Source organism: Belonocnema kinseyi, chromosome 9 (genome assembly GCF_010883055.1).
Source record: "Belonocnema kinseyi isolate 2016_QV_RU_SX_M_011 chromosome 9, B_treatae_v1, whole genome shotgun sequence".
In the NCBI taxonomy this organism is placed as follows: Eukaryota; Metazoa; Arthropoda; class Insecta; order Hymenoptera; family Cynipidae; genus Belonocnema; species Belonocnema kinseyi.
The window spans coordinates 106,780,110-106,792,982 of record NC_046665.1 but is presented as its reverse complement, the minus strand read 5'-3'; the positions used below and the strand labels follow the sequence as shown (position 1 = coordinate 106,792,982).

Here is a 12,873-nt window from a genome sequence, read left to right as displayed (position 1 = left end):
TTTTTTTGTAGTTAAAAACTGTTTTGTTTACATTTTTTTACATTTTTTTAAACTGAAAATGTAACTACTTCAAATGAATATTCCATAATTTTAGTTGAAAATAATTTTTTTAATAAAAATCTTAACTATTCAATTATTGATTGAAAATTATCTATTTTAGGTGAAATTGCGTGTTTTTTTTTAAATATAGAAATTTATTTTCAGACTTGGAAATTCATCTTTTTAGTTGAAAATTCAATAATTTTAGATAAAAATTGATAATTTCAGTTGTAATTTCATATTTTTTATTTAAAATTAAACTTTATTAGTTCAAGATTCATTCTTTCAGTTGAAACTTTATCACTTTATTTGAAAATGCAACTATTTTTCTAATTAATTTGTTATTTTAAAACTGAAAACTGTAACTTTTGATGAAAAAGTATTCTTTTTATTTGAATACTATTTTGCTGAAGCTTCAACTGTTTCGTTTGAATTTAAAAAAAATACTTTTTAACTGAAAATGTAACTAATTCAAATGAATATTCCATAATTTTAGTCGAAAATTCATCTCTAAGATTGAAAATCATTTTTTAAATTAAACATTGAACTATTTAATTTTTGGTTCAAAAATTATTTATTTTAGTTTAAATTGCGCGTTTTGTTTTTAATTAATCTTCATGCTTGAAAATTCCTCTTTTGCGTTGAAAATTCAATAATTTTGGATAAAAATTAATAATTTCAGTTGTAATTTCATATTTTTTATTTAAAAATAAACTATATCATTTCTAGATTTATCATTTCCGTTGAAACTTCATCACTCTATTTGAAAATGCAACTTTTTTAAAATTTGTTATTTAAAACTGAAAACTGTAACTTTTGATGAAAAAGTATCCTTTTTAGTTGAAAATTCGTCTTTTTGGTAGGAAATAATCTTTTTTGTTGAAAATTCAGTTAATTTAAAAATTCATCTTTTTGGTGGGACATTAGCATTCTTAACTGAAAATTTAACTATTCAATTATTGGTTGAAAATTTATATTTTTTAGTTGAAAATTAATATTTTTGGTTTAATATTCAACTATTTCAGTTGAGAATTAATCATTTTATTAAAAAATTCATTAGTTTGGTTAAAAATGCATTTTCATGGTAGGAATTCAACTATTTAATTAAAAATTTGTCTTTTTAGCTGAAAATTCAACTATTTTTTTTAATATTCGTGTATTTTGTTCAAAATTGATTGTTTTTTTTTTTTGTAAAAAATTAATCTTCTTGTTTGAAAATTGATATTTTTTATTGAAAATTTAAGTATTCCAATTAAATTTTCATCAATTCAGCTGAAAATTAAGTTTTTTGTCAATAATTCATAATTTAATTTTAAAATTAATCTGTTTCAATTGAATATTTATCATTTTAGTCGAAAATTCATGTAATTTATGAAAAATTCATCTTTTTTGGTTTAGTATTCAACTATTTCGGTTAGAAATGCAATCATTTTATTTTAAAATTCATATTTTTGTTGGAACATTAAGATTCTTAACTGAAAAATTAACTATTCAATTTTTTGTTGAAAATTGATCTGTTTTGGTTGAAAATTAATATTTTTGGTTTAATATTCAACTATTTCAGTTGAGCATTAATAATTTTATTTAAAAATTCATTAGTTTGGATAAAAATGCATTTTCATGGTAGGAATTCAACTATTTAGTTAAAAATTTGTCTTTTTTAGCTGAAAATTCAACTTTTTTTTTAATATTCGTGTATTTTGTTCAAAATTGTTTTTTTTTTTTTTTTTTTTTTTTTTTTTTTTTTTTTTTTTTTTTTTTTTGTAAAAAATTAATCTTCTTGTTTGAAAATTGATTTTGGTGTTTGAAAATTGATATTTTTGACTGAATGTTTAAGTATTCCAAGTAAATAATCATCATTTTAGCTAAAAATTCATTTTTTTTGTTTGAATGTTACACTCTTTTGTCAAAAATTCATCTTTTTGTTTTAAAATTAATCTGTTTCAGGTGAATATTGCTTATTTTAGTTAAAAATTCATCACTTGGTTTAAAATTTGTTTGTTTTTTTTTTGTGAAAAATTTTTTTTAGAGATAATTTAACAATTTCATTTTTGGTTAAAAACTGACATTTATCAATTCAATTTCAACTATTTGGTTGAAAATTGCTCTTTTTTAGTTGAAAATTAAACTATTTGGTTAAGATTTCATATATATTTTGTTACAAAATCGTATTTTTTATTGAAAATTAATCAAATCTAATCCTAAATCAAGAATATTAAATTCCTATTAAAACATCAATTTTGTATCAAATATTCAGTTAAAAAGATTAATTTCCAAATTTTCAACAAATAAAATTAATTTCTTATTAACATAGATAAATTTTTAACAAAGTAGACGAATTTCCAATCAAATGTTTGTATTTTTAATGAAATTTTCATCCAAAAGATGAATTTGTCATCAAGAAGATTAAAAATTTTCCCATTAAATACGAATTTTTAAACTAAGAAGATAAATTTTAGTGTCAAAAATGTACGATTTAAGTTTTCAGTTAAAACAATTTTCATCTAGAAAACATAATTTTGAACAAAATGAAGGTTTTTCAAGTATAATTCAAAAGAATTCAAATGGATTGGACTAAATTTGAAAAATAAAAAATATAAATCTTTTTTTTTCCATGAAATTGGAATGCATTTAGAGGAATTTAAGGGATGCGAGAGAATAAGTAGAATTCAGAAGAATAAAAGCGAATTAACAAAATTCCAGAAAATTTAAAGTAATTCAGGGTGAATTCCAAAAAATCAGATACCACTTTAAATCTTTGAAAACCTACTAATTTCTAACTAGTGACTAATGATCAAAAATTCAAGAAATTGTAATGGATTGGATTTTTTTTAATCCATTTATTTCATTAAAATTCGAGTCTGCATTTAGGAGCTGCATTTAAAAAGCAATTAAGTGAATTAAAAACATTTTAAAAATATCAAAACATCCACTGACTGGAGTAGAATTAAGTAAATTTAGAAGAGTTAAAGTGAATTAAAAAAATTCCAAAAAATTCTAAAGAGTTCAGGGTAAATTAAAAAAAAATATGTGACTAATGACTACCAAATAATTCAAACGAATTTTAACGAATTAAAAAAATTGTCTTAAAAAATTGAGAAAAAAAAACATTTATTTCAGTAAAATTTGAGTGAATTTAGAATTTAATTTAATTTGAATTTAAGGAAAATGAGAAGAATTCGATAAAATTCATAGAAACCAAGTTGAAGTTAAAAAGTTTACAAAACTTTAAGATGAATTAAAAAAAAGGGTTTTAAACTTTACTGAAATGAGTAAAATTAAATGAATTTATAAGAATTGAAAAGAATTCAAGACGAATTCCAAATAAAATTGCAAAAAAATTTGAAAATCTCTTCAAATCTTTGAAATCTTTAAAAAAAAATCTTCATTTCATCTAAAATCAGTTAAAAATGTATTTGTACTTTGTTTCAATATTTTCTTTCTCTTAGGCCGAAAAAAAATCTTTCGTATTTCAAAATTCAAATGATGTTGAAAGTCTTTTTTTTTAAATTTTACTAATTTTGATTAGAAATTATAATCTTTTTTGGTTGTAACTTTAACTTACATTTTTTTGGAATGCAAATTTAAGTACTTGTTTGAAAGTTAAACTCTTTTATTAAGAATTTTTTTTTTGGTTGAAGATTCATCACTTGATATGAAAATTTGTTTTTTTCTTTTAACTGACAATTTTTAAACTGAAAATGTAACTATTTTAATTCAATATTCCATAATTTTAGTTAAAAATTCATCTCTATGGTTGAAAATCATTTTTTTCAACTAAAAATTTAACTATTCAATTTTTGGTTGAAAATTATTTATTTTAGTTGAAATTGCGTTTTTTTAAAATTAATCTTCATGCTTGGAAATTCATCTTTTTGGTTGAAAATTCAATAATTTGAGATAAAAATGAATAATTTCAGTTCTATTTTCATATTTTTCATTTAATTTAATTTTTTTAATTTTAATTTTAATTTTTAATTTAATTTAAATTTAAGGAAAATGAGAAGAATTCGATAAAATTCATAAAAACCAAGTTGAAGTTAAAAAGTGTACAAAACTTTAAGATGAATTACAAAAAAAGGGTTTTAAACTTTACTGAAATGAGTAAAATTGAATGAATTTATAAGAATTTAAAAGAATTCAAGACGAATTCCAAATAAAATTGCAAAAAAATTTGAAAAACTCTTCAAATCTTTGAAATCTTTAAAACCCTTCATTTCATCTAAAATCAGTTAAAAATGTATTTGTACTTTGTTTTAATAACCTAAAATATTTCAAGTCTCTTAAAATCTCTTAAAATCTCTTTGCATTTTTCAAGGGACAAATTATATAAAAAAATGTAATTAAAAAAATCCATTGAATTAAGTAAAATTAAGTAAATTTAGAAGAATTCAAGTAAATTAGAAAAATCAAGAGAACTTAAAAAAATGCAGTGTCTTCCAAAAAATCATTTCAAATCTCTTCAAATCCTTTAGAATCTAAAAAATACCTCACTTCTCGTGAATAAATCCTTTGAAATACGCTGAAATATTATAAAAATCCATGAAATTCTATAATATTTCCTGAAATCTTGGAAAATGTATTCAACTACATTAAGAGCTTTAAAATCTCTTGAAACCATTAAAATCTTATAAAATACTGTAAAATCTTTTAAAATATCCATTTCTTCCGAAATTGCAGAAAATTCTGTATCTTAAAATATTTCAAGCATTTTGAAATTCCTTCAAATTGTTTTAATTAATAAAAAATTTCTTGGAGTCTTTAGAAATTACCAAAACATTTTATTCATACATTTTATTAATGCTTTTCATTCTTTTTTTAAAGTCTATATTTTGGGTTCAGAATTCATCTCTTTCGATTAAAAATTCTACTATTTGGTAGAAATTTTTATTATTTTGTTGACTTCACTATTTTGTTAAAAAAAATTCATCTTTTTTGCCTGAAAATTCAACTTTTATGGTTGAAAGTTAATTATTTTCAACTGAAAAGTTATTTTTGTTCTAAAATTCATTTGTTTTGGATAAAAATATAATTATTTTGTTGAAAATTTAACTATTTCCTTAAAAAGTCATCTTTTTGGGTGAAAGTTTATTCTTTTTATTTGAAAACTCTATTATATTTTTTCTTCAGAATTAATTTTTGATGGATAAAAAATCTACTATTTGGTGGAAAATTTGATTATTTTGCTGAAAATTTAACTTTTTATTAAAATAGTCATATTTTTAATCAAAAGCTCGCTCTTAAAAATTCAAATATTTGACTGAATTTTAATCTTTTTTGTTTGAAAATTCGACCATTTCATTAAAAATGTACCTTTTGATGAAAAAGTCATATTTTTTTGATGAAAATTTATCTTTGTGGTTGAATGTAATTTTTTTTTAATGTCTACTATTATATTTTTGTTCAGAATTATCTCTTTTCGTAAAAAATGTAACTATTTTGTTGAAAATTCTTCTATTTTGTTAAAAGTAATCTTTTCCGTTAAAAATGAAGCTGCTTTGTTTAAAATTCGTATTTTTTAAATATAAAATTCATCTTTAATGTTTGAAAATTATTTCTTTTTGATTGAAAATTCTACTATTATATTTTTTGTTCAGAACTCGTCTCTATTAATTTAAAAATTCTATTATTTGGTTGAAAATTTAATTATTTTGTAGAAAATTTAACGATGTCCTTAAAAAGTCTTTTTTTTAAGTATATTATTTTTATTTGAAAACTCTATTATCATATTTTGGGTTCATAATTCATCTCTCTTTGATAAAAATTCTACTATTTGTTTAAAAGTTTAATTACTCTTTTCAAAATTGAACTATTTTGTTAAAAAATCAACTTTGTACCCGAAACTTTAACTGTTTTTTTAAAGATTCATCTTCTTGAATAGAAAATCCGTTCTTTTGATTTAAAAGATTATCCTTTATAGGCGAAAGTTCATTGTTTTAAATAAAAGAATGAAAAAAAATCTTTTCAGAAATTAGATTTCGTCTCTTTTAGTTAAAAATTCTACTATTTGCTTGAAAGTTTTAATTATTCTATTCAAAATTAAACTATTTTGTTAAAAATGCAACTTTTTTTAATCGAAAATATTACTTTTTGGTTGAACATTAGTTTTTTTGGATATAAAATTTGTCCTTTTGATTTGAGAATTCAGCTTTTTTGGAGAAGTCATATTTTTTGTATGAAAATTCATTTCTTATGATTGAAAGTTAATACTTTTTCATTGAAAATTGTAATTCTATATTTTTGGTCTAGGATTCATCTCTTTTGGTTAAAAATTTGTTTATTTGTTTGAAAAGTTAATTATTTTTCTAAAATTAAACTATTTTGTTGAAAACTCACCTTTTTTCTTATCGAAGATTCAACTTTTGTGTTAAACATTCGCTTTTTTTGTGTCGTAAAGATATCTTAAAGATATCTTTACGACACAGACATAAGATATATTTCCCACATCGTAAAAATGTTGTAAGGAAGTAGTCGTAAAGGCGACCTACATTTGTTACCTACATTTGTTAGGATAAAAAAATTCATCCTTTTGGATTGAAAATTAAAATAAAAAATTAAATTAAATTGCCTTTTAAAAAAATCGTCTTCTGACTTGAAAATTCATCTATTTGGTTCAAGTTTAATCTTTTTTTGAAAATTTGATCGTTTGGTTAAAGATTCAGCTTCGTAGGTTGAAAAATGCACTTTTTGGTTCCAATTTAAATTTTCTTCATGAAAATTCTTTTGATTTGCTTGAAATTTGAACTGTTTTGTTTGATATTAAATTCTTGGTTGAAAATTCATAATTTTTTTGTTTGTTTTTTTTAACAAAAATGCGACTGTTTGATTGAAAAATTAACAACCTCGTTAATTAAAAATTCGTACTTTTTGGCTAAAAATTCGACTGTTTAGCTGAAAAATAGCTTATTCTTTAAGACTCTTATTTTGGTATTGGAAATTGAATTGGAATCTTGTTTGGATGAAAATTTTAATCTTTTTTTGAAATTTTTTTTTCTTCATTAATTTGTTTTAGAAAATAAATTAAATCTTTCTTTAGTAAAAATGGAACTGTTCCATTAAAATTCCACTCTTTTTTTAAAATTCGTCTTTTTGTATTTGAAATTCAATTTTTGTCGTAAAAAGTAATTTCTTATTTAAAAATTCTAATTTTGTTCGTGAAAAGTCAACTGAAATCTTTTTTAACAGAAAATTCAACTTTTAAAGAAAAACTTTTTTAATGGAAATTCGTCTGTTTTAAGGGAAATGTGGTCTTTTTTGGATAAAAGTGGAAAATTTTACTCATTTTTGAAAGTTTCTCTTTTGATTTTAAAATTCACCTATTTTTGCATAAAGTTCTTTTTTTTATAAAAATGCAACTATTTGATAGAGCATTCAAAAATTGTGTAAGAAAGTCGCCCTTTTTTATTAAAAATTCTTTTTTTTGGACTGGAAATTCCATTTTTGTTGGTAAAAAATTAATTTCTTGTTTAAAAATTCATATTTTGATGGTGGAAAGTCAACTGAAATCTTTTCTAAACGAAAATTCAGCTATTTTTTGTTGAAAATTTATCTATTTGTTTTGAAAATTCATCTTTATCATAAAAATGCAACTGTTTGGTAGAAAATTCAACTATTTTCTTGAAAATTCATCCCTTTTGGTTGAAAATTCAACTTTCGTTTTATTTTATATAAATTCATCTGTTCTAAGAGAAATTTTATCTTTTTTTATGAAAATGTAACTGTTCGTTGGAAATTTCAACTCTTTTTTAAATTTTTTCTTTTTGATTTTAAAATTCACCCGCTTTTGCAGAACTTTCATCTTTTTTTGATAAAAATGCAACTATTTAATAGGGCATTCAACAATTTTGTTAAAAAGTTCCCATTTTTTATTAAAAATTCGTCTTTTTGGATTGGAAATTCAATTTTTTTCATAACTAATTTCTTGTTTAAAAATTCATATTTTCATCGTGAAAAGTCAACTGAAATCTCTTCTAAACGAAAATTCAACTATTTTTTTGAAAATTTATCTTTTTGTTTTAAAAATTCATGTTTTTTTATTAGAAATATTATCTTTTTTGAATAAAAATGCAACTCTTTGCTAAAAAATTCAACTATTTTGTTAAAATTTCAGCCTTTTTGGATGAAAATTAAACTTAAAAAAAAAATGTTTTTCATTTTATATAAATTCATCTGTTTTAAGAGAAATTTTATCTCTTTTTTATAAAAATGTAACTGTTCGGTGGAAATTTTAACTCTTTTCTAAGTTTTTTCTTTTTGATTTTTTAAAATTCACCCGCTTTTGCAGAACTTTAATCTTTTTTAAATAAAAATGCAACCATTTAGTAGAGCATTCAACAATTTTGTTAAAAAGTTCCCCTTTTTTTAAATAAAAATTCGTCTTTTTGGATTAGAACCTCAATTTTTTTTGTAAAAACTAATTTCTTATGTAAAAATTTATATTTTGATAGTGGAAAGTTAACCGAAATCCTTTCTAATCGAAAATTAAATTATTGTTTTGAAAATTGATCTTGTTTTAAACATTTATCTGTTTTATTACAAATTTCATCTTTATGGGATAAAAATGCAACTATTTGGCCGAAAAATCAAATATTTTGTTAAAAAATCATTCTTTTTTAATTGATAATTCAACAACTTCAATAAAATTTGAACTACATTTTTTAAAATTTACTTTTATGATTGAAGGTTTATGTCTTTGGTTGAAAATCTAACTATTTAGTGGAAAAACCTTTTTTTGTTAAAATTAATATTTTACTGAAAATTTCAATTTTTGATTTTTTAAAGATTGATCTTTTTCTAGTAGAAAATTCTCCATTATTTGGTAAAAAAAAAAATTTTTATGGTTTGTAATTTCATTTTTATTTTTTAAAAATCCATCAGTTTCGTGGAAAATTAATTTTTTGCTGAAGTCATATTTTTGGTTGGAAAATTCAATTTTCGCAGAGAAAATTCGTCTTTTAACTTGAAGGTTTAACAATTTGGATAAACTGTTATTTTTTTCTCGAGTGAAAAATCTTTATTTGTTGAAAATTCGTCTTTCTGGTTTACAAATTTTTTTGATATAAATTTTATCTTTTTTTATTTAAATATAAACTATGACACTTTTGTTGTTGTAAATTTATATTTTTAGGTTGAAAATTCAACTATTATATTAAAAATTTAATATTTTTGATGAATATTCAAGTATTTTGTTAAAAACTATCTTTTATAGGAGTAAATATATTTCTTTATTAAAATAAATTGATAAAATTTTTTATTTGTATCAGAAATACTGTTATGTAATTCACCTGTTTTTGCAGAAAGTTAATCTTTTTTGGATAAAAACACAACTATTTGATAGAGCATTAAAAAATGTTGTTAAAAAGTTAACCTTTTTTATTAAAAATTCCTTTTGTTTTTTATTGAAAATCCTTTTTTTCCGTAAAAACTAATTTATTATGTAAAAAGTCATATTTTGGTGGCGGAAAGTCAACTGAAATCTTTTCTGAACGAAAATTTAACTATTTTTTTGAAAATTTATCTTTTTGTTTTAAAAATTATCTTTTTTTATTACAAATTTCATCTTTCTTGAATAAAAATGCAACTCTGGTAGAAAATTCATCCTTTTTTGATGAAAATTTGTTGTTCTTTTTATTGTAATAAAAATTCAATACTAATAATTATTATGAAATAAATAAATTAAATTGATTAATGTTATATAATGTGAAGAATTCCTGAAAATAAAACCAAGAATCAACGGCCAAATTTGGACAACCACCATAAAATGTTCCTATTGCAATCTGAAAAAAATCTTTGTTCTCCTAAAAAAAGAAAAGAAGGAAACAAAAATGAGAAGGCAACCAACCAGATGCCCCTCCTTACCTTTTTTTTTATTTCTTTCGTCTTTTTTTCCTAATCATTATCAAATCACAATAAAAAATACATTTGGAAAAAATAATAAAGGGCAACATATAAAAATAAATAAAATAAAATTTTAAGTTGCTAATTTTATTTTTATTTGTTGGCCTTGATTATATTTTCCAAATGTTTTTTTTATTGTGATTTGATAATGATAAGGAAAAAAGAGAAGGAAGGGGATTTGGTTGGTTGCCTTCCCATTTTTCTTTCCTCTTTTTTTTTATTTTTTTTCCCCCCTGAAGGAACATTTTATGGTGGTTGTCTAAATTTGGTCGTTAGATTCTTGCTTTTATTTTTCATGAATTCTTCACCTTAACTTGATTATTGGACGTTAAGTAAGATTTTTAATTTGATTTCAATTTAATTTAAATTTCCTAAATTTTAATACAATAAATTTATCATAAAATATGTTAATAATTTACAGAAACGCTTTCTGCTCCGCCGAATCACGTAACAATGATGCAAATCGACTGCGAAGTGACAAACACTCAGTTGCTCCATCTGAAAAATTCCGTGATTCCCGAGCATTTGAGAAATCAGCGAAAACCAAGCAGATCGGCAAAAGCTCGGGGCGAAAATTACAAACCCTATTTTCTCAAGGAAAATGACACTCGACCTTTCAATCAAAAGAATTTCGAGGAGCCTTACATTCTCCGCGGAAAAGGGGATTTCATCCAGAAGGAAACTCCCTACATTATGAAAGATAAATTCGATTCCGGATTTGATTTAGACGACGAGAAATATGACCCGTACAATGTTGAATCGAAAAGTGTTCTCAAAAGTGAACAGTTGGTCTCTGGTGGAGACAATTTTTATGAAGATAAATCGAAGGAGAGAAGTCCGTAGGAAAATTTTTTATTGTGAAAAAGTATTTTTTACTGCCAAACAGAATGCAGCCGGCTGTGTAGAAAATAATAAATGAAGAAGAAAAAAAGAGCCTAACAAGCTATGCATAATAATATAACAATAAAAAATATATTGTACATTGATAATAGGGATCTGAAGATGTGGAATTTCGCCCGTTTTTCCGGGCACAGACTGAACGAAGAAAAGTGGCACACATGGTATTTTTCGAATTAATATTATCGGTTTATTTATATTTGAGAAACACTATTGCCCTCTTTTTTTGCACAATCCAGCGAAAAAAGAGAAGAAGAAAAAAAAATGGATAAAAACTCCTTGAGGGAGTTTTTAGGGAATTTGCATTTATTTTAGGTCAAGTCTTTCTTCCGGGAAAGTAAAATGCACAGAATTAAAGACACTATTGTGTCTTCGAAATCTAGTTTAACCGAACCACAAATAATGTGCAATTTGAACCACTGAAAAGATTTTTATTCTCGATTATATTTAATGATTAAGTGTAGTCGTTGACGATAAGTTGTTGGTTCTAATTTTTAAAGAAATGATAAATAATTGTAAGATATTTTAAAAAGTAATTCCTATGAGTGAGTTATTATTTAGGAAAATGTTTTATTTTAATAATAAGCGTACAAGTTTAAGTAATTGTGTATACACGAATTTTATGTATTTTGTTTTATAAGTAGGTATTTCACTATGTGTGTGACAATTTTTCTGTATAGACGTTTTAACGCTAGATTTGTAATTCACGGACATAATAAATGTTTACATGAAAGCATTGAATGACTGGAATTTTAACCCTTTGCGGCATGGTGCGAATACCGTATTCCCACCTATTTTCATATCATTTTTTGCGATTTCAGAGTAGTTTTTATTGGATTTTACACAGGTTTTATTTTAATTTCATGGTCGCGCAGGATGATAGAAAATTGAAATTTTTGTGCGAAGGGTCTACATTTTTCAAATAATTTTTTAATTATTTGTTTAATTATTTGCCTTTTTTGTTGAAAAAATTCATTTTTGAAAAATATGGCTACGGAAATTGGGAATATTTTTGGATTTTATCTGAAAATTGGTATACAGGGGTTTTTGGTGTCAGTGATTACGAATATGAACTCAGATTTTGGAAATTTAAAATAATGGATCCAAGATAGCGCCCGAAACTTGGAATATTTTTGGATTTTTTTCTGAAAATTAGTATACAGAGGTTTTCGGAGTCGCTGATCACGATCTGAAATCAGACTTTGAAAATCCAAAATGACGGATACAATATGGCGGTCAAAATAATAAAGTTTTCCGGATTTAAAAAAAAAAATTAGTGGACAAGGATTTTTGGAGTCACTGATAATGAATCTGAATTTAGATTTTGAAAATTCGGAAAATTGGTACTAATCATGTTTTAGGTGAGTAGGTGTATATTTTTCCAAACCTCAATATTCTAAATTTTGTCATTTTGAATACAGATTCAAGATCAGCGATCCCCTGCCTGTGCCAACTTTCAAAAAACAATTTAGCAATATTTTGAATTTTAGCCCGCCATTTTGAATATTCAAAATCTAAATTCAGATTCGTGAGTAGAGATACCAAAAACCCCTGCACACCAATTTTCAAAATGGAAAATTCCCAATTTTGGCCGCCATATTGGATCCGCCATTTTGAATTTTTTAAATCTGAGTTCGAATTCGTGATTAGCGACTCCAAAAAACCCTGTATACCAATTCTAAAAAAAATCCAAAAATATTCCAAATTTAAATCGCCATATTGGATCCACCATTTTGAATTTTCTAAATTTTAGTTCAGATTCGTGATAAGTGATCCCCCCCCCCGTATACCAATTTTTCAGAAAAAAAAATATGCCAAATGTTAGCCGCCATATTGAACCCGCCATTTTGAATTTTCAAAATCTGAGTTCAGATTCGTGATCAGAGATACCAAAAACCCCTGCACAACAATTTTCAAAATATAAAATTCCAAATTTTTGCCGCCATATTGGATCCGCCATTTTGAATTTTTTAAATCTGAGTTCGAATTCGTGATTAGCGACTCCAAAAAACCCTGTATACCAATTCTAAAAAAAATCCA

At 23.4% G+C, this 12,873-nt stretch overlaps 1 protein-coding gene across 2 annotated transcripts in view; it reads left to right on the top strand.

Annotated features, from left to right (window-relative positions):
• Positions 1-11,568, top strand: part of LOC117179988 (cyclic AMP-dependent transcription factor ATF-6 alpha) — a 66,377-nt gene extending 54,809 nt beyond the window's left edge. For both annotated transcript variants that reach the window (XM_033372258.1, XM_033372259.1), the window contains exon 8: positions 10,358-11,568. In XM_033372258.1, the coding sequence (XP_033228149.1) occupies positions 10,358-10,779 (422 nt within the window). In that variant the 3' untranslated portion in view covers positions 10,780-11,568. The remainder of the gene's footprint in view (positions 1-10,357) is intronic.
• The last annotated feature ends 1,305 nt before the right edge of the window (positions 11,569-12,873 follow it).